We start from the raw sequence: 26,899 nt of genomic DNA on the forward strand, positions 1-26,899 counted from the left end.
ACTGTAAAAGAGTTCAAGTGATGAGAGCCATGCACCTCGGAAAGTATGCAATACAATACACGGACACGCTGCATTTGAATCTGCCATGCCTCTCTTGATCTGTACCACAGAGGTGCATACATGAACTGTAATGAACTACTATGTGCAGAAGAGGAATACGAGCAGAAGAGCAGGACTGAAATAAGTAGTATTGATAATGTGATTACAAGCCAGCATATATAACCCCCGTCGCCCCCTCTACCTAGCGGGGGTTGTGGGTACCTAGTGACCACCTAGAGGGATTGCCCTACAACTTGATACTTTCTTTAAATTGTTGTAGACAATATGGATTGATGTAATGTTCTATGCGTTTGTGTTACTCAGTTACTAATGCAAGGGAAAGTCTCTGGCACGATTGGGTTGCCATAGAGCAAGGGATGTTTCTGTTATGCCATGGGCAATGCCAGTGCTTGCAAGTGTTATTGGACTGTGCTATTCCACCAGAAGAGGATTGTTGATGCACAAATACACATCAGGGAATGAAACCATCTCTTAGGTGACCTGGAAAGTTCGGAGGCTATACAACCCGAAAAAAACTAGGCAAGTGTTAGCATATCTGGATTGCCACAATATACAGATCGCACTACTTCAAGAGACACATTAAACACGCCAATCCAAAGCCCGAGTAGCATCATGATGGGCAGAGTTTCAAATTGCAGCCTCATACTCGTCATACTCCAGAGGTGTGTTGATCCTTATCAAACGGCAGATACCATTCCAGGTCAAGCGAGTAATAACAGATGAGCAGGGACGGTATACAATACTACAGGGCACACTATATAACAAGCGAATAACAATAGTCAATGTATACTGCCTGAATGTAGATGACCCAGAGTTTTTCATGAATATCTGGCATCATATACATACACTGGAGCCATCAACAGTTATATGAAGAGGAGACTTTAATACTACCTTTAAGAGTATCAGGTGGTCGCCCGGCCACACTGCTATGTGAGGGAATGCAGGAATGTGGTCTTCTAGATGTATGGAGGGTAAGGAATCCAGAGGGCAGGGAAGGAACGTATCACTCATATATCCACAATTCTTGGTCCAGACTGGACTTTTGGTTGTGCACTAAGGAAGTAATGCATGTGTCAGAAGTGTCAAACATCTCCCAAAGTCACTCTCTGATCACGCACCGGTCCAACTGGTGATAGATATCCCAGTGTTGGAGTGACCACAATTCCAGTGGAGGCTGCAGGCGTCTGCCTTACTGGATCAGGTGTTCCATGAGGGGATATGTGAAGCTATAGCACAATACTTTGTTGGTAATGTGGGTTTAGTGGACAGTGTATCTTTGCTATGGGGTGCATTTAAAGTAACAATCCGCCGGGAGTGTGTGGGGCTCCGGGCTGAGGTACTCAAATCCCTTCATAATCACATAAAAGCCATAGAATCCAAACTCTCAAGCTAGGAGAGACTGTATGAAAGTTTACCTGATCCTAGTATACTCGCTGAAATATGCTCCGGAGTGACTGAATACAACAAGACAGCAGAACAGGAAGTGAGCGATATTTCACGCAGGTGGACAGCGAAAAGTTATGGAGAGGCAGGTAGGCCGGGTCGCGCATTAGTAAGAAAAATAGCCAAACCCTGGGCGAGGAACCACGTGGTGGAGGTAGTAACAGACAAAGGGGTTTACCATTATGACACGCAGAACATACTGAACATCTTTGTTAAGTACTATGAGGATATGTATGCAGACCGACCCTCCGCACACGGACGAGGAAACGCAAAGCTATCTAGAGGACATATCACTGGTGTGGCTCTCTCAGGGGCAGAGGGAATTCCTGTCACAACCACTTACCATAGATGAAATCAAGGAAGCAATAACTAAACTCCCAAACGGCAAGGCCTCTGGAATTGACAGCTTACCGCTCGAATTCTATAAAGAATACGCTCAGGAATAAGCCCAGTATCTTCATGCACTATATGAAAAAGCGTATCAAAAGCAGATCTTACTGCAGTCACTACGTGAAGCTCTAGTGGTCACGTTATTGATGCCTGACAAGCCATCTCAGCGGTGTGACTCTTATCGGACGTTATCTCTTATAAATACAGACGCTAAAATCCTCGCCAACGCTTGGGCAGCGAGATAAACTCCTCCTGCTGGTCATGATTCTTCCAGACCAAACAGGTTTTCTGGCAGATCGCTCCACTGCACATAACTTGTGATCCCTATTTGTGCTTCTTCACAACTTAGATGACAAGATGCCCGCGGCGGTGGTTCTACTGGACGCCACCAAGGCGTTTGATTCCATCCAATGGCGCTTCTGATTCACAATACTCTATAGAATGGGTGTCCCTGGGGTATTTACGTGCTGGATGAAATTATTATACACCAAGCCAGCGGCCAGAGTACGAATTAATGGGCACACATCAGAAGCCTTCGCAATCTGCAGGGCAACAAGGCAGAGATGCCAGTTGTTCCCACTCCTGTTTACCATTACACTGGAACCTGCTCTGCGGTTTCACCAACGCCCCTTGGCGATCTGGCTGTACATGGATGATATGGTTTTATATGTAAGTGTCCCTGGGCTTAATCTGGAAAGACTTATCAGGGAATATATCCGATATGAAAGACACTCTGGGCTGGGGATAAACTGGTCCAAGTCAATTATACACCCCTTAACTGAATGCATGCCACCGACGCCACTGGAGTTTCCTCTAGAGTGGAGTGATGAGCCAATAAAGAATCTAGGTATATGGATTGACAAGCCCCCAAGTCTGGTCATTCAGTACAACTATGGCAGGGCGATAACCAGACTTGAAGGGCAAATATCGCGCTGGTTACTGCTACCTGGGTCACTGGCAGATATGATATAACAGTGATCATAAAAATGATAATATGTCCAAAATTCCTCTACCTATTCACGAACATTCTAATATGCCTACCCAGAACCATTTTCCCATCATTGCGCACACATCTGATTAGACGAACATGGGCAGGTAAACAACCTCGATTAAAATGGTACTTACCACTACCATTTGCAAAGGGCAGCTTTACTGTACCGGACCTTTAACTATATTACCTATGTGCGCAGATGTAATTCGCACATTATTGGCTACAAGCCCCTAAATACCTTCCACACATAGCAATCGAAGCAGACGCAGCACATCCTGTGCCGCTAAAGGCGCTGATCCCACATGACAATATGGAAGTGTGATAAGACGAAATTAACACTGTACGCTGCACCACAATGGCTTGGCAAGCTTTGGGGCGCAGAGCACAGATACCATCATTATATGCACCTGCGCTGACACCCGCACATCATCGGAAGATTTCAGTATCATCAGAGGCGGGATCAATGGCCATCTTAGAGTAGAGATTCACACACTTGGAGATATGTACAGGGACGGAAAGTTCATAAAGTTAACTGCTATACATGATGAGGTTGACTGACCGTCCATGCGCGCCTTCATATATTGCAGACTTAGAGCTGCACTCTCCACCTTGTACCTGCAATTTCCGACAGAACCACAAACGTTCGGAACGCTCCAGCTGCTGCTCGCGAATGACACGCGAAAGCACTTAGTCACACGACTATATAATGTATCCAGACAGACACTCCCACTATACAAGGTACCTCGCTCACAAAGTGTAACAAAATACTTTCGACACCACTTACACCGGAGGACTGGAGTACATGCTGCGCACTCACAGGGCAACTTACAACAAACTGTAACCTAAGGATTATGCACTTCAAGTTTTTGCACCAAGTGTATTACACCCCACTCCAACTGCACAGATAGGTCCTAAGGGAGAATGCAAACTGTACTAGATGCAAAGCGTTAGACGCAGATTTCATTCACTTAGCATGGGACTGCATGAAAGTGAACCAATACTGGATACAAGTTACCCATGCAATTTCCGAAATAACAGGAGAAGTAATAGAATTATCACCAGCAATGTTTCTGACCAAGGGCACTACACCTGCCAATTACAAGCTGAGAGCACTAGCTCTCTTGCTGGCGAAAAGGAGGGTGTCGATCCACTGGGGTGGAAAAGGAAGCCCCAAACATGAAAACTGGCGACTTGACCTACTATATTGTCGAGATCAGTTGAAATGCAGATGAACTTCTTATGGCATCAAGACCAAAGGACATTTAGGAGCCCCTCTCCACATAGCTACGACGTCAACAGCCAGGCTAGAAGTTGAAAGTTATGTCACTCACCCCAAGGAATGCAAGGATCCCTCCTATCAAGTAAGCCTGCAGGATGTGTCAGTCTATTTACTTGTAGATATTGTCAATGTATACATGGCATTTGCTTGTATGTTGTTATGCAATATTTGAAAATACAAAAATAAAAAAAATAAATGAATAAAAAAACTATAGAAAATAAATCTTTGCAATTTTGTTTGTCCTGCTGGGCACGTTTTTGCCAGGCATACGCCTTCTGTTTGAAGGCTAGTAAAAGTAAAAAAAAAAAAAAAATAGTACCTCAATCACGTCTGGAGCATTGATTAAGTTGAATCAATCTGCGCTTGGTCCCTGCTCCATCGAGAGGAACAGAAATGATGTTGAGCATGCCTTGACGAATTACAAGGCGCTAAACAAGAGTGCCACGCAAGCAAAAAAATGGTAAGCAATGGGTGAGCTCCAATCCCTTTTTGTCAACAACAGTGTCTCGCAAGTGGGACGCATGTGCTGACTCATTCCCCCCTCCCCTTATGAAATGTGACCATGGGGGTGGACTCCCTGGGGCCTATAATGGCTTGGGGAGGGGGCCGTGACCCCTCCCCTAATGAAACACTGAAACACTGCCACAGGTGGGCTCCTCGAGATCTATAATTGGCTACCATTTGGGATTTTTTTCTGCGATCCAACAGGATTGTGATTGGATTTTGGAAAAAATGTTGATTTATTTTGCATTTTGGCCCAGGGGTTCCCTCCCCATGGGGTTTAGGGGGGCAGGGGTCCCTACCCTGCCCCTTTATATTTCATTTTTTGTTTAACTTCAGGACAGGGACTAAGTCCTTGAGTCCTGTAATGGCTGCCAGCAACATTTTTCTCATGTTGCTGGCAGCCAATCAGAGCGTTCGCTCCAGCGGGTGTCTGACTCCCACAAGAATGAGATGGCCCATAGGAAAAATATCTCCCTGAGCCACTCAGAGCGCTCTAATTTTATACTGGTGCTCCTAGGAGACTCTCTTTAGCCTTTTGTGGACCCAGCTGTCCAGACATATAATTATTTTAAACTTAGTTTCTCAAAACCTACACCATGGATCTACACCAAATCATAAAAAGCACGATCTGTGGACCAAGATCTAGCTTCGTGCCAAATTTGGTGTAATTCTGTTAAGCAGTTTTAGCTGTGGAGTTTCCTAAAGAAGTCCATGGAGAATGCATGGGGAATTTGTGTTTTGGGACCCCACTTTATTCTCGGGCCCCATTTGATGGATCACCCGGAAATTTTTATTATTCTCATCTTTACTAATATCAGAAAACGCTTTCTGGTCAAGGGCCTTGAAGCCAATGAGTTTCTTGACTGAACCCAATGAGTTTCTTGACTGAATCCAGTTCGGCTTTCGGATTGGACATAGGACTTAAGCCTCCGTGGCAGTGGCTCCTGCTTCCTATGTGACGCTTGAGGTTTTTTCGCTCTGCTGTCTTCCTGCTGCTTGACCTGTCAAAAGTCTTTGATGCAGGTGGCAGTGCATCTGTTTTATTTATATTCGAATGGTCACCTTGGCAGACACGGCTCTGGACTGTTTCATTTTCTTCGTCCTAGAACATACAAAAACCATTTCCTTGCCTCTGTTTCACTGCAAAGAAGGGTCAGTTAGACGTGGAGTACCACAGGGACCAGCCTTTCCCTCATCCTCTTCTACATCTATATAATGCTTCCTGGGGAGTTGATTAGGAGCGATGGTTTCCACGTACTGTCATATGGTGATGACTCAGATTCTCTTTGAGTTCAATACACACATCTCAAATGTATCTTTACACCTCACAAAAATTCAGATATCTACAAGACTAGATGGCTCCATACTTTCTTACGCTTAATGGCAACAGGAATTACATTCTTATCACTCTGTCTGGTCCCTCCTCTTAGGTAATTCTTCTGACTCTCACTTAAGCTGTAAGAACTTTGGCCATGGCCTGTCTCTTAATGCCTTGATTAAAAATGGTTGGGCTGCACGTTGTCTAGTGCACAGAACCCTGAAAAAACGATTCCATTTCTACCTCTTGAGAACTGGGTTCAACTGATGAGATCAATGATTCTGTTACATCTAGATTATGGCAATGCAATTTTTGTAGGAGTCCAGAACATTCGGATTGGCAAATTTCAGAGACTTCAGAATATGGAAGTGCATCTGGCCCATGGAAATCCGATCATGTTTCTGAATCGTTTTGGTTTCTTCAAAGGCTTCCTGTCTAGAAACAGATTCATTTTAAGGTCCACAACGTGGATTCCAAGACGCGTTCTTCCTTGCTTTCACCTTAAACTCCTCAAGGTCTCTCAGAACAGGTTCCGCTCACCACTCGTAATCCTCCGCCACTGCAAGGTCCGTTGTGAGAAGAGGTCTTTCAGGATCCTTGGGCCTAAACCCTGGAATGACCTTCACGCCTACCTGTGTCAGACCAACTCCACCTTCTGTTTCGTAAATAGCTGAAAACTCCTCTGTTTTGTCAATGATTTCCTGGTTTCCCATCCAGTCTTTTGTCTCGGCTTGTTTGTTCTAGTCTTTCTCCTAGCATCAACCTTCCTATGAGTGAATGTCGCATTTTAGAAATGAATAAATATAAATAAATGTTCTAAAGTAGGTGGCTTGATATGCATTGGAGGAACCGTCTGCATCAGCAGCAGCCGGGGCAGCAATTCTAGGAGAGACTGGGAAGGCTCGGCACAAAACAATGCCCAGGCACCCTCAGGCCCATCTACTGCACCCATGACCCTCATTCCCTTGATGCAAAACACATAGTTGTACATTTTCCAGCTGGTGGGGACTTTGAACGCGCAGTAAAGCCACTCCTCCCTAAACATAGAGAGCAAATAACATGTTGTAAGTGGGAATATTATTTTTAACAACTCCAAATGCTCCATTACCTGTGTTTCTTGATCAAGACGCATTCTCCTCCATCCTGAGGGTCTAGGTTATATATGTAGAGGTGTCCATCAGATGATGCAACCAAAACACGTGGCAACTTCTGAATCCTAAAGGGACATTTAGATGCAAAGTGGTGACTTTAAAGTATGCCGAGTGGTATTTAAAGTATACTTCCTGTACACACACCTGCTGCAGACTGGAACCTGCGATGTACACATCTGAATCCCTGTGGGTTGACATATCATTCGTCACTCAAGCACATGTATTTGTGAATTAACATGGAGTTGTAACAACGTTCTCCAGGGTTGCTGTCTTCTCCAGGTTCACGTGCAGGGTATAATGCACCAAAGTGCGAGAGGCAGAATCTTGGAACACTTTAGAATAAATATTTGCTGGGCCGTCTTTATTATTGGGACAGGCTCAGCACCAATTATTTTATGTTTTGGACTAAGGGAAGGCTACATCTGAACCAAGAGAAGACATCCATGTTGAAATGAGTGGCTACATATTTGAAAAACGTGCACTAGTATTGGCTCTACTATAGATGACCATATTCGGCATACTGAAAATCAGTGTGAATGTATACGGTGCTTTGTTCTGGGGCATATAGTGTTGACAGGGCAATGCCTAGGAAAAAGGTGAAAAGAGTTAGAGAGTTAAAGAGAGAAAGGTGTGTTGAAGTCTGAGACTGAATGTTATCACGTGTTTGTGCACCGTTCCAGATACAGCCATTGAATACTCACATGTTTGCGATCCTTCTGATATGATTCAGTCTGAGGAGCACCTGTCCTGAAGAGACATGCAGACTTTATGCCTTAATTGTCAAAATGTTGTCCAATGTTTCATAGGACTGACTTCTTGAACTATAGAGCGTAAAGTGAGCGGATGATGAGTGATGCAATATGTGAGGTCATAATTATAGAAAATAGGGACCCCTCATTACACAGTATACTTGCTAGTCGTGGGGAAATGAGCTATTGAGATAAGAAAGTACATAAGCAAGTGTATAACTCTCCATAAAATGTTCTTTATAACAAAACAATGTGATTATTAACAATAGATCAAGTGCATTACATCAAAAGAAAAGAGCAGAAAAAATATGTACCAATATTAACATATTTATTATTTTTTTGATTTATTTTTTAATTATTATAGGCAATATATTTATTTTCATTAAGAAATAGTTAAAAACAAAGATAACAACATAATCATATATCTAAATGACAACAAAACAATGATGTTACAATTCAATATTCAGTAGAGATATCCTGTGTCACTGAGATCGTGGGAAAGCTAGCAGTAGATGTAGCCAAGAATATTTTAAGTAGTTATACACTTACTTATGTACTTTCTTCCCTCAATAATAGGTGAGGTCATAAGCAGTGAATATGAGAGAACATTTGTTGAACATTTACTCAGTTTTCCCAGATACTTGTAGGTGTAGTGGGTGTGCCCTGTTTTTTTCCAATCTGCATAAAAATGGAGGCGTTTTACCAGAAGTGCTGCAGTGCAGCCTCTCTCCTCGAGAATGTCCCGTGGGATGGCTGACAAGATGTTTGGTAGCAAAGGCCATCAACCACTTAGCAAAACATGTTGTTGTGACTACAACTGTTTGGCATTCTTACTTGATAGTTTTACTGGATTATTACTTTCCTTTTCATCCTTCTGTAAAGCGCTCTGATATCCCTCGGGATCTGGTTCGCGCTATATTAACTTTATAAAATAAAAAAAATTAAAAAATGTTTAGGAGTGCAGAGGAAAAACCTGCTCCTAACATCTTTTAGGTGAACTGACATATGTAGTTCTCTCAATGTTAGACCGGAGCGGTCTTTTGGACTCAGCAGCTGGAATGATTATTCCAGTGGAGCAAATAAATTTGAAAATAAAAGCTCGAAGAAAAATAGTTGATTTAAATGAAATCCAGAAACAATCTTATGAAGAAACTAGACTAGAGGCATGTCTGCATGAAAAATAAGAAAAAGATCAGCAGTGCATGGATTTCAATAAATTATATATTCGGATTTACAGTTACAATGAAAGCACTTTTTCAGGAAGTATCTATCATAAAAGAGAATTTCTACAATCCCTAACAAAGCCAAAGCAGGTTAATGGCAGATGCTTGGCTGTGTTAAAGTCCTTATGAACGCGTGTTTACTTCAGAGCACTCTCACTGCAGGTACTCATGTTTCTCTTAATCTGTAGCTGTACATTTAAAGTGTTGTGCAGGGCACCTACTTTGCTGCTGCTCCTCTCTCCCTGTAAATAAATGTTATCCATCCAAAGGTTCTTCTGTGCATCGCGTGCCTGTGCCCAGCTACGCGGGAACATCTCAAGATATTTGAGTCTGCTCCTGGCTTTGGGGACAGACATGGAAGTCCTAAACGTGATCATGGGGAGAAGATCTGTGTCTTGGGACGGGTTTGCCCACTCCGCGTGGTTCTTCACTTGTAATGTGGCTCTTCATGGCCAATGTGCTCGTGCAGGTTTGCACGAAGGAGGCCCACCCTACGTTAATATGTGGCTGTGATGTGGAGGGTTCAGAATTCCTAGGCAAACCTGCGCTAATCGAGCCCTCGTCCACAGACGACCCCCCATAGGATAATAGAGCTTGAATTCCCTCCTGAGCCCCAAACCCAGGACTGCAAGAAAGACTGAACTCCTAATACTCACAGGCACGGATACCAGGCGGCACAGGGTTGGGTCAGGTAGTGTGGGTTAATAGTGGGCTTCAGGAAACCAGGAAAGGGTTGAAGCCTCATCTCTTCAGGAACACTCCTCCCCATCAACCACGGACGTCATTTGGGGTAGCTGCTGCGACCCCTGGCATGCCCCTTGTGACCCCTGGTACTGCCTTTGCAACCCCTAGCGTCAGCAAGTGGCTAAAATCAGTGGCAGGGACAGAAGCAGCTCGTCCTTATGGACGTCGGTGGGGGCTTCACTCTCCTCGTTGTTTGTCAATTTGTATTATACTAGTAGTGAATATTATTACATTATTCACTATTAGTTTATTAAAAAATGGAGTACAAATAGCTGGAATATGACTTTCCCTGGCAGCTGAGGTAAGTCAAAAAATGATTTTAAATGTATGTATTTTGTGTGCGTGCAGTTTTTAATGTGTTTATGTAAGTCAGTAAGTGTATGATTGAATGTGTGTGCATGTGTAGGCAGAGTGCGTGTATGTGTGAATGCGTGTGTATTTATAAGCATATGTATATGAGTGAAAGTGAAGGACAAGGGGCATGTGAAGTCACTTCCGCTAACGCAGGCATTTTTGTGACTTGACGTCAATGCACACAACACGCTAAATGAGTGTGGATTGTAATCTTTGCAGTTGTCCCCGTAAAGTGCTTCTTAGTCCTTCGCTACATTTGTGCTATGCAAAACCCCACACATACGCATATTCTTCTGCAGTTTGTGTTGCACTAAACCAATTGGCTCTTTTCACCCACTGAATTCACACTAACAAAGCGCGGAAACGTAGTTCACGTACGTGGCTAAAGTGCAGACGTTCTTTTGATCGGAGAAGTTTAATCGAACTGTGGCGAAGGCGCGATCCTGGTTCATCATGTCTGAAACTTGGGTCGGGAGGTAGTTGCTGGCCGCCATGAACATCTTACCCATGTATCCGGTCCATGAGGGAGGCTCGTCCAAGTTGCTGAAAACAGGGACATTAAATTAATGATTCATGCATCCAAATCGCCAACAGCACTTTAAATCTCTATGCCGCAAAGGCACTTTAAACTGAAATTCGAGAGGTGTTCTCAAGACTTTTAAGGAATTTGTAACTTTTTCTTTGCTGACTCACCGTCTGTTAAACATTGGGCGTTTGAGTCTTTAAAAGTCGTAAATCGCAAAGAGCAGCTCTGCAACATTTGAGGGGTGAAGATTTACGTTATTAAATCACAAGAGTTTCCAGAGGTGCGCATGGAAACCTCCAGCAGTCGCAGGTTTCCAGGAACAAGGCTGGGTAACATGCGTGAATTCAAGTTCTGCATGCCGAACTATGCGGGTGTATATTTTATTTATTCTTGCGAAAAAACTGCTCAGAGAGTGCAAGTGGAAATGCTAAAATGTTTTCTTCTTTTTCCACATAGAAAACATTTTACCTAGTGGAGAAACTCCTTCTCATACACTCCCAACAGTTTGGCTGGGGATGGGGTTCTTTCTCCTGCCCACCCCGGAAAGGGACTTACGCCTGGCCTGCTCTTGTCATGAGACACATTTTCCAGAGTGAAAAGGGTTTAGAACAGGCCCGGTTCTAGAGGGTGGGCCGGGTGGGCCAGGCCCACCCAAACATGAGCCTGGCCCACCCAAACATGATGTGAGCCGTTTTTTTACCTCATCTGTGTTCAGGCTGGCTCTCCTGATCCGATTCAAGAGGCTGCCACAGCCTCTGCGCGGCCCAGCACAGATGATTATCGCGGCCCATTGTCACATATAGAATGACAATGGGCCAAACCCAGCAGTCACAGCATGTGGTGGGAGCTCCTGCCCTGGCCTTAGGGCGGAGGTCTTCAAACTGTGGGTCAGTGGTGGCAGTCCCAGGAGGGTGCAAATGCCTCTTTAAGTACTGAAGAATGAAGACGGCCTGGAAGAGCAACTTTTTTTTTTTGCATTTCTAGACTGCCTTCATTTTAAGTCAACAGCTTTGCTAAAAACAACACAATATTTGATAAGTATTTTGTTGTATTTTCACGTTCAGCAATTGCACTTAAAATAATGCTCACGCCTACAAGTGAGTAAAGAGGTGTTAAATAAATGCACATTAAACTAATTGATGGGACACGCACATCATGAAACTTGGTTAATGTGATACCCGAAGATGTCTGTATGAGAACAGTCACAAAATTGAATCCAGGATTGTGCAGTGCATAATAGTGACGTGTATTTATATAGTTTTGCGGTCCCAGCATGTAACAGAAAGCAATGTGAATATGTAGGGCATTATTCTAGAATTGTAATAAACACTGTATAACATAGGTTGCCACACAATGATTATGTGATCAGGGCCAATGGAATTATGTGGAAGGGGAGCACCATACACAAATTATGCAGTATAATGCAGCACATTGTTTACTAGTATAAGTTAATTATTTTGACTTTTTTTACTTGGTAGAACTGTCTGGGTAAAGATGTCACCCCATTAGTACCAATTTAACAGCCAAATACAGAAATAAGCTACTGAAAGTTGGCAAGTTACCCTTTGAAAAGGGCTTCCAATGCGCGCAAACACGTCACCATGTTTTGTAGTAACTTTTGATCCATTTAAGCTTCAATTGTTTTTTAAATCTGCATGTTATACTGCACGTTGTGGATTATGTGGCAAATACATAATTATGTGAAAAATGTCACAGATGCAGAATTGCATAATTCCAGCAGCCCTGTATCAGATAAAACAAGTGCTTTAGCAGCAGTAATAGCTAACCAGACTGTACCTATTGCAGACATTTTTATGACCATTAAAAGTATACGTTTTAAAACTCAACAACCTTACATTGCCTCTAAAAAAAAAATATTTTTTGTCATCATGATGCTTCAAGTTATTCCATAAATTAAATCACATTAGACCCCCTCCTTGAACTCACACACAGAGGTACCTCCAGGTACCCATTAACACATCTGGGATGGTTGTTTTTACCAAAGGGTATGGGAAGTCTCTGCAAAATGGGCGCCTTAGTCCCCATACCTCAGCCAACTTGGTCTCTGTTTACATGCAGATGTCCTTTCAGGTGAGTTGAGAGGGTACACGGGAAGAGACCCTGCATTCAGAAGTTTGTGGGTTGAGTGGTGCTGTACGCGGTGGGGATTGAGTGGCGCTGTAGGCATTGCGGGTTGAGTGGTGATGTAGGCGTTGTGGGTTGAGTGGTGCTGTATGCGGTGAGGATTGAGTGACGCTGTAGGCATTGCGGGTTGAGTGTTGATGTAGGCGTTGCAGGTTGAGTGGTGCTGTACGCGGTGGGGGTTGAGCAGTGCTGTAGGTGTTGGGAGTTGAGCAGTGCTGTACGAGGTGGGAATTGAGTGGTGCTGTAGGAGGTGCACGTTTTCAGCAGGCACACTCCTTCAGCAATCAGTGTACGCTTCCACCAGGCACACACACCACCAGACGTCACTGCACGCTTTCACCAGGCACACACACACTACCAGCCATCAGTGCACAATTTCAACAGGCACATACACCACCAGCCGTTAGTGCACACATAATTTGTTAACGCATCCACAATTAACTATTGTAGCAATCACAGTATGGCGCACTTTATTTTTAAACATATTCATCTAAAGCGCAGCATGCCACCATTGCTACAAAAATACATACACATTTTTTGGGCCTACAAATTATTGACTTTTGTTGCAATTGGTGTTGCAATATTTAGCAATGCCAATAGCTCAAATTTAATTATCCCGAGACCTATTGCATTGCAAATGCTTGTTATCATTATATTGACCATGGATGCAAGGCAACAATACAAATGTCCAGATAACTGATGATTACTGATCCTGCTGGAGAGCAATCCTTTGTTGGTAGTTTTGAAATGCAGTTCAACTGTATTTTATGTGGATAGCTCAGTGAGTTACTGTCTTTGTCACAGTGATTCTTGTTTTACTTGCAGCTCAGAAGTTACAATCCTAACATAGAACAGTGACCTATGAACTGTCATCAAAGAGCTGAATACAAACCTGAATGGTTTAGTTAGAACTTCACATTTTGTTTGTGTTGAGATATAGTTAGAACTTCCTCAGTCTTTCATTATTCTAATGTTGCAAAAAAGAGTTAGCTTGGGCAGATATACATTTTTATTAGTATAGCCAACCCACCAACCATTAGGGTATGCTTTAAATCCCGAGTTTGTGCTTCTCCAGACCATACCCTCTTAGAATATATTGCCCACCAGTATGGATGACACGAGTCCTACACTTTCTAATCCTCATTGGCTTATGCGACATCCCCTAAAGGCTGATTTACCTACTTGCATCATTCATTATCTTTGTATAATGTGTGTGTGATGTGAAGTACTGTGACACCCTACACTGATATGAGTAGCGCTATACAACAAATGAAATGCATATGAGAGAGGGGCTACAGAGGGATGAAGGGCACTGTTGAAGGGTGGTAGTAATGGTATCTACGGATGAAGAGGTCATTGGTGGGGCGCCAAACAAGACTTTCGCATTAGTGCTAAAGCCGGCCCTGTCATGCACTTTCGGTTTTTGTTTATTTAATTAGCTGTCAGGTCATGAGTGCACAGACTGTTTGGTCGGCGCTCTGGGGCTGCCCAAACTAGTCATGGCCACTCTGTCTTTCTCCATACAGGCTGCATTGGCTGCAATGCAGCCTGCATAGAGAACATGGCCTCCACATAAGGCCCTGGCTGGGCGGTGTCCCGACCAAACACAACACTGCTTGCAGCGTTGTGATTGGCTTTGGGGAGGGAGCCAGGCTGCCTGCATCTTGTTCCTACCAGAGGCAGGTGAGCAGGAGCCGAGAAGACGTGGGTCCCAGCCAACGGAAAGGTAAGCTATATTTTTTAATAATAATAATTATTAAATTAAACACTACCCCGCGTGCCCAGCGGCGTCACTAGGAGGGTGCGGGGGGTGCGGACCGCACCGGGTGTCACCCCATCATGGGGTGACACCAATCTGGTTACGCTGCTCTGGCTCGCTGTGTAACACAAACACAGCAGGAGTACCGTATTTCTCACGGGCAGCATCATTAAGCAGCATGGCATCTGAGTAGCCTCGGGCGCTGCCGAGTCACCGCGGCCCCGAACTGCAAATGCCAGGGAAGCAGCCCTGCCAAGTATCATGCAACACGTGCTGCTATAATGGCTAAACTGTAGTGGCTGGTAGCGTTGGAAGCTGCGGCTACTAGTGCTAACATTTATCAATAGACTCCCAACTCCACCCACATTACCTTCTGATTGACGTCATACGCGCCATGCGACGTTACGTCCTGCTGCCACGTCGTCATCGCGGCCTGAGGTTGTAATGACGATTGGATCACACCGTGGCCATGTAGCTCGATCCAAGCCCACTGGCGCCTGAATCAGTAAGTGAGCGGCAGAATTTGACTTCATACAGAGTAAAACCTGCCGTGTTCTAATTTTGTTGCTGTAAAGTTTGCCTGGCAATTTGGTGGTGGTAGAAAGCAAGAGCCGCAGGGGGTGAGTGTGCCATTCCTCTGCAGCATCCCCTCTGTGCTGCTGTTTCCACTTTCCAGGCCATCTCCTTTTCCGTCCGTGGACACGCTCTGTGCTCTTCAGATGGAGTTACTTGTAAAGAAAGTTACCAGTGAATTCTCTGGAGCCAGGACCCGTTTTCTGGCTGCTGGTAGGTGCTGGGTGCGAGGACAGAGAGAGGGCCGTGAAACTCGTTATTATAAGGGCAGCCGCACCACAGACCCGGGGGCAATGCTCAGCTATTGATTTAATCACACTGCTTAAGGGCCCGGTCGGAAAAGTGTACCGCTAAGGCAGGGGTTCGAAGAACTGCTTCTTTTCAGCACATGTTTGTGATGTATGAGTGGGAACTGGGTGTCGGCTTTGATAGTGTAACGGAAATCCCCCTGAATAGTCAGTAGCTACGGGCATACGATAGAACAGCAAAAATATTCCACCTGCTTTAATTCTGAATTCCGAGATATGTATGTGTAGGCAAGGCAGTTTCCCAGGTCCAACCTTTCTGACGTGCTAAGCTACTGGCTCAACTGAGAGAGGGAGGACTCATATTAGCTTTTGCGTCTGATGCGAAAATATGGATTTTCCAGTCACGCTTGCGACTTCATAATTTTAATTTCAGACTTGAATTGAAAAGTACAGTTGTTCTTTGCAGCTGGTCACATCCTGTCAGGTAAAGGCTGTTGCTTATAACGTTGAGGTCGGAAAAACTTTCCAATACCTTAAAAGTAAACCACACGCTACATGCGTGTGTGTGGGTGGGAGAAACTTGTCATGTCTGTTATTTCTGATCTTTATGTTTCCTTTGTCTTCATTGCTTGATTTTGCTTTTGAGACAGTGTCACTCATAGTTGTTGAAATGTCACTCATAATTACACTGAAATTATGAAATTGTCACACATAGCAATCTGAAACCTTGGCAGCTATGGGGAAGGAGACTGTCCAACAAATATTCCAAGACAGTACTCCAGTCGAATAACTGTGCTTAGGGGGCTGATGGGTAGTCGCGCTGTGCTGATAGCGTGGTATTTCCTGGGCCGGCACTGCCGAAGTTCCGAGAGGCCAGTACCTGTGTGGGTCAGTGGTTTCTGCTTTAGTTTATTTTGTCTGCCTGCAGGCCTTGCTGAGTCTTTTGCACAGGACGGTGTTTTCGCCGATATTACATCAAAGTGGCGGCTGTTTGGGGGCACGTTGAATGGTTGTGCAGCATTTTGTTTTATTTGCTGCGCTACAAGTTTAAATGCACAATCGTCATCACCTGTACCTTGCAAAACATAATTAGAGCGTATGCTATAGCAGGCGGCAGCTTTCACAAACCAGCAGTCAGAGGGTACAGGCAGCAAGGGCAACTGACCTATCTGTACTTAAAGTGGGGCAAGGCACCGTGGCCAAGACTGCAGAAAGGGGGCAATACAATTAATGAATGGAGCCAGGAAAGTGCTTCCTTGCCTGGACGCTCCAGAGACTTTTTTTTTTTTGCAGTACATTGCTCGAGCAGGTTTAGCTGCACCTTCCTGATCACCTTGTCTGGCAGTACCTAGACCAATTATAAATTAATAGCTGCACGTGGACAGCTGTACTTGTGTCCAGAACGGGGTGCTAAAGTCAGCCAGGGCAGGGTCGATGGCAGCTTACAGCGCCCTTTCACCCTCCAGAGACGCCTGCACAGGGGCTCTGGATCAATAAGGGTTCTTGGTGCTATTAGCATACAGAGGAAGTTTTATAAAGTGTGAGTCCAAACGTCTGCGGTAGCGGAAGTAACATCATGCACGCTTTGATCCCAAATGATGCCACATGGCTAACCCGTTTTACCACTGTTACCTTTTGAGTGAGGAAAGAGGAAGAAAAAGTTTACTAGAGAGGAAAATGGAAAATGAGACAATGGGAAGGAGGGAAAAAGCAAGAAATAGGATAAAAGGGGAGAAGGAAGGAAAGAAAGAGCAGGAACCACACGTTCACAAAACTGTATTTTATGAGGATTATCTTAGAGCTACTGCTTTTTACTAGGTTAGTGCCCTTCCATTTCTACCACTTGACAGCAGTTTTAAGATCTGAGTTTTTCGTTGCCCAAATGGGTGTAATGTCTGTCATTTATATGTTTTGCAATTCTTCATTGCTTGATTTTGCTTGCAAGAAAGTGTCACTCATAGTCGTTGAATGTCACTGATAATTACACTGCAGTTATGAAAATGTCACACATTAGCAGTCGGAAACCTTGGCAGCTATGGTCCTGTGCATTCACGAGTTAGACCCAGTACCGGCTTGCACAGGTATGAGCAGGGGGGTGGGGTGGTGGAAGCTGACAGACTAGGGGTTAAGTAATATTACATTTTATTTTACAGAGTTTTATATTGCGCAAACTTGACCCGAATCGGATATCATACAGAGTTTTATATAGAGCGAACTTGACCCAAATCGGGTATCAGAGTGCTTTACATAGAACCAGTTGCATTACATGAAGACACATTCATTTTTTGTTAGGCACAGGGAGATTAAGTTATTTGCGTAGAATCGCAGAATGTTCAGCGTCATTGCCGAGACTCGAGCCCATGCGGTAAGTTGTGAGGGGGTGACACCATGAGTTACCCGCACCGGGTGACACCAACCCTAATTAACATAAGGACTGCAATCCCTATACTTCAAGTAAGGGCGTAAAAACATACATTTAGTGAACCCCACTAGACTAGTCCACAACTAGAATTAAACTCTCTATAGGGATAATGTATTAATTATATTCATTTTTTTCTTTTTTAGAAAGAAGTAAAATACTTATGGTTTTTAAATTTCGTCCGTCCTGAGGAAGGTGCAATAAATGTAACCAACGCACCGAAACGCGTCGACAGTGGGACTTTTTACTGTATATGAATTGTTTGTATTGTGTGTTTAATTTGAACAGATAAAAGTATACAAAATTTTTTTTTTAATCAGGGGTGACTCTGCGATAGATACCGTAATTTGGAATTGTTAGAAAGTGGTTAATAGTGTAACAGAGCACCCTTTTTTAACAGTACTATTTGTATGTGGATTTTTTAAAAATGTTTACTTATAAAAATAAATCTTTGAGAGTAATAAAAATGACATTCTAGTGTGGAGTACTAATGTTAACCTAACAGTTATCTAAATCATAAAGTAATAAGAATTGACGCAAATGTGTAGGCCTCATGGTCACTAACTGAAAGATTAATACACAGAAAGGAATTTCTCTTTTTTGCTAACCAACCCTAGTGACGCCACTGCACGTGCCCCCACCCCGCGTAAACCCCCTGCCCCGTCTCCCTTGCCCCGCGAGTCATGCCGGCCGCGAGTGCCGCAGTGGCCCACCCTAATGCACCATTGGCCCACCCAAATAAAAATTCCTGGTTTAGAATGGATTTTTGCCTGGTTTAGAATGGAGCGAATACCCATGGACATGGACAGATTTAGGCGTGCATACACTCGCCCAGGAATCCGCTGCTCTGCGTACATTAACTCGCACTAAAATGTCTGTGACAGTAAATGCCTTTACGAATGCACAACCAACTTCTGAGATTTCCAAAAGTGGTTTCTACACTCATAAAAAAAGGTATTTTGGTTTAAACTAAACGTGCACGAATAGCTTCATGAATCCGTCCCAGCCTTAATCTCTCAGAATGTATTTGAGAAGCAAACACTGCACCTTTTCTTGCTTCAGTTTATTTTTACCAAAAAGGGACATAATTATAAGCGGTCAGTAATGTCAAACTCAAGTTCTGCTGGTTGCTGGGATTACTTAAATACCCGAAGTAACTCGATTTCGCTAGCATTTCATGTTCCTTCCGATTTTAATTTGTTGACGTGAGTGCCACCCTGTGGTCTCCTTTATATATAACTTGTAAATCGATTGAACACATGCTGTTAAATTATCACTCTTAAACTCAGATTTCTTTTGACGCTGGTAAAACAACGACTGAAGACATTATTACAATTTTGCTGCAAGATGTTTGTTCTGTTTTTGCGCAAAAAAGTGGTTTTGCACTAAAACTAAAAGAACTGAAGATGTTCGAGCGGTAGTGGGAATAATACACAGTACTGCATGCACTAAAAGTGATTTAAAAAGGGGGTAAGGATGTTTTTACTACTACTACATTAAGCGAGTCCCTAACCCACTACTTGTTCTTACAAAATATCAGTGTTTAGAAACATTGATACCTCTGGATCGAATAAAACACTTAGGGTCGTGTACTGAGCATTTAGAGTGATTAACACGGATTAGGCACTTGCGGCCGTAAAAATGCTTTTTCTCAGATGTAATAATTCCATTTTAGGAGCAAGAAACGTTTTCCGACAACAAAATGGGATTACAAAGTGATACTGATTCGTTTTGTTATCTGAAGTGGCACGTTTAGGAGACTGTTGCACATTCAGATTTCGTATGCTATGAATCAATATTTTGCGACCGATATCCGGCTGCAAAACATTGAAAAGTTACCTATACCTCAAATAAGGAGGTAACCCAGTCACAAAAGGGAAGGAATCCACCTAAAGCCCCTTCCCCTAAGTGAATTAAAAAAATAAAAAATAAAAAGTTTGCTGAGGTATAGGCAGTGGTTCACGAGGCCACTGCCAACTCTCAAGCAAATAAACAAAAAACAAATAAACAGTTTTTCTTTTTAAACCCAGTCACTTTCCTTTAATGAAAATAAGCTACAATTAAAAGAAAATTAGCTTTATTTAATTGTGATCACAGGGACAGCTGGTCACCGTCCCTGTGCTGGCCTCCTGTTGTAGCGAGTTGTAATTTACGACAAACCTCATTATTATTCATAAGGTGGGTCAGATTGTGACCCACTATGAACTGGAATTTTTTTAACTTATCCATTAGTACATAAGTCAGTTCGTAAAATTCCTTACTTGTTGCAGGAATACTAGTCACAATTTGCAACCAGTTTTTGCAACTATCTATTCATACAGCTGGCCCATACCACTGCACACTCCAGTGGCTGCCCTCATTTTTGAGTACTCCTGCAAATAGCATGCATATAGTGTGGTACATTTGGCCTCATTCCTCTGCATAGCTCTAGAACAGTGTGATCATTCACATGAGATGAGGAATGAATAACAGTATAACAGCAAATAAAAATCCAGCCACACTGCCCCCCTGACTCTAATGGGAATGGGACTATATTACAGCATATAAGAGTCTAACATATGATGTATTCAAAGAAAAAAACATAGGCATATGCTTCTAATAAGTCGTGTGTTAAGCACTCACTACTGAGATTTGTGCGTGATCACCAGGTCACAGGTTCAGATCCTGGCATTACCAATTCAGCCTCTCATTCTTCCAAAGAGAATGGAATGAGCGCTGGGACTGATTACGAAGAGATGGAGTTCTAAAACATTATGCATAAAATGCTTTGATAAAAACTGATAATAACAGGATTCGTTAAAATAACATAAGGCATTACCCCCCACCGTGAAAGTCCAATTTGTTGATTTGCAGCTCATATTGTTCTTGTACTATATTAAACATACAACTGCAAAACCTACTTCAAACCCACTAACAACTAAACAATAGCCAGAAATCTTGATGTGCTAACCTAAAGTTAGATTCTCATGCCAAAAGCCCAATAAATCAATAAGAGGTTAAAAGGTGGGCGACTCTCTCAAGCCGACAGCTTCGAAGATGCGCCTTCTGCATCCTTAAGAGGGACAGGGCGGTGGAATGAGGGGGGTGAAAAAGCACATTGAGGCCTCACTGAGGGCACAGTCACTCCACTGCTCAGCTCACACTACAAGGTACATGCCCCTAACTCCTTGAGGGCAAGAGGCAGGGTACCGACCAGCCTTTCAATTGCCATGGGAGCCAAGTCACTCGCAGCCGCACTGCCCGCTTGGGCCCTGGTGGGTGCGCTTGTGATGAACACACTGCAAACAGGCGCCCCTGGTGGCGGATTACCCTTGTACAACTCCACGCATCAGTGCTAACCCCAATGCACTCAGTACGATGAGACTTTTTGAATTTCAGTGTGCGACCCGCAGGGTAAACAGAGGTCTCCGCAGTCTATTCATTATTACCCTGAACTATTTTATTTGCTTTAGTAGTACGGAAAATAATTCCAAGAGCAGGGATCACACGGCTGGCTTCCAGGCCCGGGAGGAGGGTTGTTCCTGGCTGTGTCATAGCACTGGAACCGACAGTGTCTTGTTTGCCATTAAAATGAACTCTCCAAAGCATGCATGGACCAGCCAGCACCGCCGAGGGCGCCCAGCTCCGTGGCATCTCCGCCAGTAGTACAGGTGTGCAGGCAGAGACGTGCTATTGTTATCATAATGATTTGCGAGTCCCAAGCAAGACATTATTCAACTCTTTTTGAGTAACCCGTTAACCCGTTACTGAAAGTTTGACATGTAATGAAGTATTGTTTGGCATTATGCGGCCCTCAATTAGCAGAAAAGTGATAACAAAATGTAAAGTTGTTCATTAGTCTTGTCCAGGGCCCTTAACATTCTTGAAATGACACTGTGGCAGGCTCCTGAACCCCTTCATCCTTTTGAACAAGGCATAAAAGTAATGAGTGGTGCATACAATTACATGCCGCCCCTCACATCGCTATAGAGATTGCTCAAATATTTGAAGATAAGTATGTTAAATACACTTAAATATATTCAAGACAATTGTACGTTGTGTAGCATAAGTGAAGGCTCATTGTGACTCGAGGGAAGTGGTAAAACGTGCTTGTTTGACAAAGGATGAGAGAGGAAAGAAGATGCTGGACAGCAAAGCAGCGTCACTTGTCCACAATACATTGTTGTGACCCAGCCTCTCTGTCTTCTCCTTGAGCACAGCCGGAGTAAGTGCATTCGCGTGCTTGTTGCCACCAGAACAGGGTAAGCTTAGGCAAAGGCTCTTAGCGGGGTGAGATCTGTGGGGGGATATATGCTGAAGTCAAAGGTCTGTACCAGTGCTACCTTAAGTGTGAATACAGTACATGCAAGTGTACCTTGCTCCCTGATAGAGAAGCTTGTGCACAACGCCTTGAGTGTCGAGGTGAATCTTTTGTTAGGGGCTTCTTTCCTCCACTCTGGCTACCTACTGTCATCAGTGTCTGGTTCAAGATGGCTGTAACGGTTGTATGACATTACAACGCATGCTTTTACTATGCATGCCTTTACATCGCAAGTTTTACAACGCATGCTGTTACAACGCATAGTTTTCAGGGTTGCTGGATAGTGAATAGTTTAATTTACTATTTCAACTCCAGTCCCCGTGGATAGTAGGGAAGGTGTTGGATAGTAAATTAAATCTATTACCTATCCTAGAGCGTCTCCCAGCGCAATGCGTTGTAATGACATGCGTTGTAAAACTTGCGATGTAAAGGCATGAGTCGTAAAAGTTGCGTTGAAAAGGATGTTCCCCAGCTGTAACACACTTGATTTACACCTCGCTACACTCTCACCAATAGTGTTAAGCGTTCAGAGTGGAAGAGTCTACTCAAACCTGGAATATTACCATCAGCACTGGATGGACAGGCTTCCCAGAATGCACTACCAGAGGAATGGACACATTTCATACACCCATAAGTGCACATAAAGTTTCCCGTTCTTTCATCCTTGCAACATCGCTTCCCTGTTGTGCTCTGTTTATATTGTGAAATGAGTTTTTTACATTGGCTTTGATTTATACTGAGCCTTTTTTATCTTAACATCCATATTATCAAATGACTCCTGATACAGTCTTCCATTATTTTTAAACTCAAACCAAACATGATGACGTGTCCAATACTGTTTGTGACATTCTGAATATTCAATGTCTAATACATGCACCAGCACTCTTTGGACATACAAGACTGATCTTGGGGAGTATGTTTGCAATTCCCTGATTGGGCACCTCTGCAGTGACACTGGTGCTATGTAAGGAATCAGCCACCTAGAATTTGTCAACAACTTCCGTCACACAGTTCCTGACAGGTGTGTGGTGCGTCTATCACTCTGATCAAGAGATGTAGAGGTTAGGCGATTCAAGTCAAAAGGTGTTTGTGGATTGTCCTAATGCAATGCTCTGAGAAGTGCTTAGTCATTTGACTCAAGACTCTGTGCGTGAAACACAAAGGATCACCAAGTTGGCGACATCTGTCACTGTTCAGAACTTTGCCATTTGCTTGCTTTGACCAGAGAAAGTGGAGTAAACCTAGTTCTGCTATGGAGAGTGTGAAACAAAAATAGAGAAATTGGAAAACTTGGCTCAAGATGGAACAATGAGAAACCAAGAGATTAAAAGATAGGCAAAAGGATAGGATAAAGGAAAAGGAAAGCTTAAGTGAAAGAAGGAGAAACAAAGTTAAATCCAAGAAGCTGTGGAAAGTGACTCCAAACGTTACCTCTCAGCAACATGTTCTAGCTTGAAGATGTGTACAGTCTCCGTGTTACTGGATGAACAGAGGAACTGAGAATCCATGCTGAAGACCAGCGAGCTGATGTTCACATACCTGAGCCATGGAAACAGAATGTGTGTTAGAAGTTATTAGAAGGCTCTGGGCGATTGCAATCGATAAATACAATTAAACAGTTGCACTGTAAAGGGGTGGACTAACCAGTATGAAAATAAGTTGGTTACAGATTTTAAAGCGGAGGCCACTGAAAGGCTAAAGCGGGCGAATGGAAGTTTTTTTAAATCTAGAGAAGAGCTTTTTAGAGTCGTCCTAAAAACCCAAATATCTATGCTAGATCTATTTTAAATATAGCGCTGTATATCATTTGAAATTTACACATAAAGGTTGGCAAAGCTGAAGAACGCTGCAAAAAATATGAAGTTTGTAAACTTCACAAAACCTTGTCCACAGCTGAAAACACAGAAAAGCCGTTTTGTTGTGAAACTTTGCCTGGAATGGAACATATTTTGGAAGGGAGGATTTGCCTACTAAAAGCGAGTCGTTTTTATAAATTGTCATCCTACAAAACGTATTTTAAGCAATATTTTAGGTTAGGTGGTAGTAAAAAGCACTGCTCCCACTTTTGTTACAGGGGCGGATATTGCAGCCAGTGACAAAACCGCCCCCCACAGCCACAAAAACGCCCCCCATCCCTCCGGCCCACTGGGGAAATGACCGGTGCCTGCTACGGCCAGTCCGGTCCTGACCACGGGGGCTGCGTGGTTTTTGTTACCCCACTGCTGCTTACATTTTGTTTCTTGAAAGAATGCAGACTATCACTGTTGTCAGTTGGAGAGTAATGAACGGAGAAACAGGTGCAGAGTACTTTTCCTAAATGTATAGACTGTGACACTACTAGTCTCAGCCTAGGATTGGAACCTGGGAACATTTTGCACTTTGGCTCTGTTGTTAGCTGAGCATTTAACGTGCGGCATGACAGCTTACCACTTTTGGCACATTAAGATGTTCTTATAATTCAACTTGAAGTAGGCAGTTCACATTTTCTCATATGATTCGTTTTGCATCCTGTATTCAGCTGTACAACTAAACTTCAACAATACACAAACGTGTCAGAGAACTGCAATCAGTTCCACGGGGTTCGCAATGCTATTTGAATTATGAAAGTTTATTTTTACATTTTTACATTTAACATACTGAGTAACTTATCTCTTCTACGCCTGGTTTTCACCTCTGGGATGGATGCTACACAAATAATTATCACAATGCATTGTGTGATTGCACGACGACTAGTTGTTCATGGCTGGTCTTTAATCGTCGGGTTTCTTGTTAACCTTAGGTCTGAAATATAGCTCACCTCTTCATTCCCCTCCGGAACTCGTACAACCTTTCCCCTTCCGGTGTGGAGAAGACACGGATGACTGTTCCCTGCAGAAAAGACAACACAAGCACATTGGCTAGGAAGGGAAAAGTTCCTTTTCACCGTCACACAACAACCCATCCAATATTAACATCAGCTTCCTATTAAAATAAATCAATATATTTTTTCTGCCATGGTTCCATAGGCTTACAATCAGGAATTGTGGTCCAGTCGTAATGAGGGCCTAACAGTTGTAACCTACCTTAGGGTCACAATAAAGCAAGAGTATGTGTGTGTTGCCCAGCACACTGTACTTCCCCACGCTTCACTTACACCCCTACAATCACTTGTGAAAAGTGGAACTGTGATGTGAATCAGAGGTAGAGGGGGGAAGTGAAGCAGTAATTGTATATTAGTAACTTTGTGTGGGAAGCTAATGGGTGTTAGAAGAGTGTCTGATGTAGAGAACATGATTGGTCGATTTTCTGTTATGGTCCCAAGTTGTTCTCTCATGTTATAATCCGTGGCGGCTGCAGCAGCTTTGTGGGCGGTGCAGCCGTGCTGACAGAGAGGTAGGGGAGGGGTGCTGGCCACTCTAAGTGGGCATGAGTGTTTAGTCTGCCGTCTTGGGCCGGCCAGACAGTCTTGCGCACTTTGCATGTTCTCCGCCCAGGCTGCATTACAGCCCCTCTGAGCTCTGAACTACAGTGCTCAGATTGCAGCATTGTGATTGGCTTAGGGGAGCCTGGGTGCTTCCTGTTTCAGCCGGAGTGGAGGTACGAGGAGGAGAGATGCGGCGAGGAGGTAAGTGAACTGTCTTTTTTTTTTTACCCCTGATCCGTGCCAGCTGCTACTAGTTATAATACACATCTAATAAGCCTGGGTATGAGAATACTTTGGGCAATGTAGTATGGGTAAGTGTTGGTAGTTTGTAAAAGAGTTTGACTTTGAGGACATTATTGGTTTGTTTAATGGTCATGAAGCATTATTAAATATTGTAACAGGGTCCATATATGCCAGTGGATGACAGTTCTTCGGTTTTTGTATGTTTTGTGCTGTAGCCCCTACTGTATGTATGCATGCAATTAACATTTATATGGTGTAAACCTAGCCTCAAAGGAGTGGAGTGTTGTACACGGTTAAAGGCAAGGTACAAACGATAAAGAAGTACAGTCACATTTCCCCATCCCAACAGAGCTTCACTGGCTCTCCCTCAAACATGCATTGCCTTCAAGATCAGCTGTGTCATGGTCAAGAAAGTAGCCACCAACACACTACTACGCCTAGCCAAAATAAGCCATATCTCAGAAGAAGCAGATTCAACTCATTGAAGCTATGATGTCAAGAAGCTGGCAACCAAAAGGCACAAAAACGAAAATAGTATCTTCTTTACACTTTAAAAAACATGTAACCATGACACTCCGTTAAACAAGCTTCATGTTGATACAGTTTGTAAACCATGAAATAATTGATTTCTTGCTTTTTTAGACCAATATTTGCTTTTATTAATAAGTATGTTTTTCTAAATTTGTTTGGTTAATACTGTAATCAGGTGTCCCAGCAACAAGTTTAAGAATTATGCTTGGCCAAGTTTCACCTTTAACAGACTCTGAAGAAATCCTTGAGCACTTGGTGCCACATGCATCAACCTATTAAGGAAGTGCAAACGGTGCGAATCGGTAAATTCGGCCGTTTGCGATTCCTAAATAAGTTTTTGGGATGCATCATGCATTTTTGTGAAATTCGCTATTTTTAGCGATTTCCATAAATGCGATTGCTTTTAACGAATTGCAAATTTGCGATTCCTTAAAAGCAATGCATGATTGTTTTTCGAATTGCGAATTCGCAATTAGGGGGTGCAAATTACCACGAGGGTGAACCTCGTGGTAATTTGCGAAAAAGTATTAAAATGCTCAAAATTGC

General features: G+C 43.3%; 1 protein-coding gene across 1 annotated transcript in view; it reads right to left on the reverse strand.

Moving 5' to 3' along the window:
- The window catches only part of WIPI1 (WD repeat domain, phosphoinositide interacting 1), a 312,079-nt gene that overhangs the window by 87,115 nt on the left and 198,065 nt on the right, over positions 1-26,899 (reverse strand). The window contains exons 7-10 of the mRNA XM_086930963.1: positions 24,974-25,044; positions 23,608-23,715; positions 10,585-10,749; positions 7,094-7,201 (exon numbers count right to left, since the gene is read on the reverse strand). Of these exons, the coding sequence (XP_086787089.1) occupies positions 7,094-7,201; positions 10,585-10,749; positions 23,608-23,715; positions 24,974-25,044 (452 nt within the window). The remainder of the gene's footprint in view (positions 1-7,093; positions 7,202-10,584; positions 10,750-23,607; positions 23,716-24,973; positions 25,045-26,899) is intronic.

The sequence above is a fragment of the Lissotriton vulgaris genome, chromosome 7 (assembly GCF_964263255.1).
Source record: "Lissotriton vulgaris chromosome 7, aLisVul1.2, whole genome shotgun sequence".
NCBI classification, from domain to species: Eukaryota; Metazoa; Chordata; class Amphibia; order Caudata; family Salamandridae; genus Lissotriton; species Lissotriton vulgaris.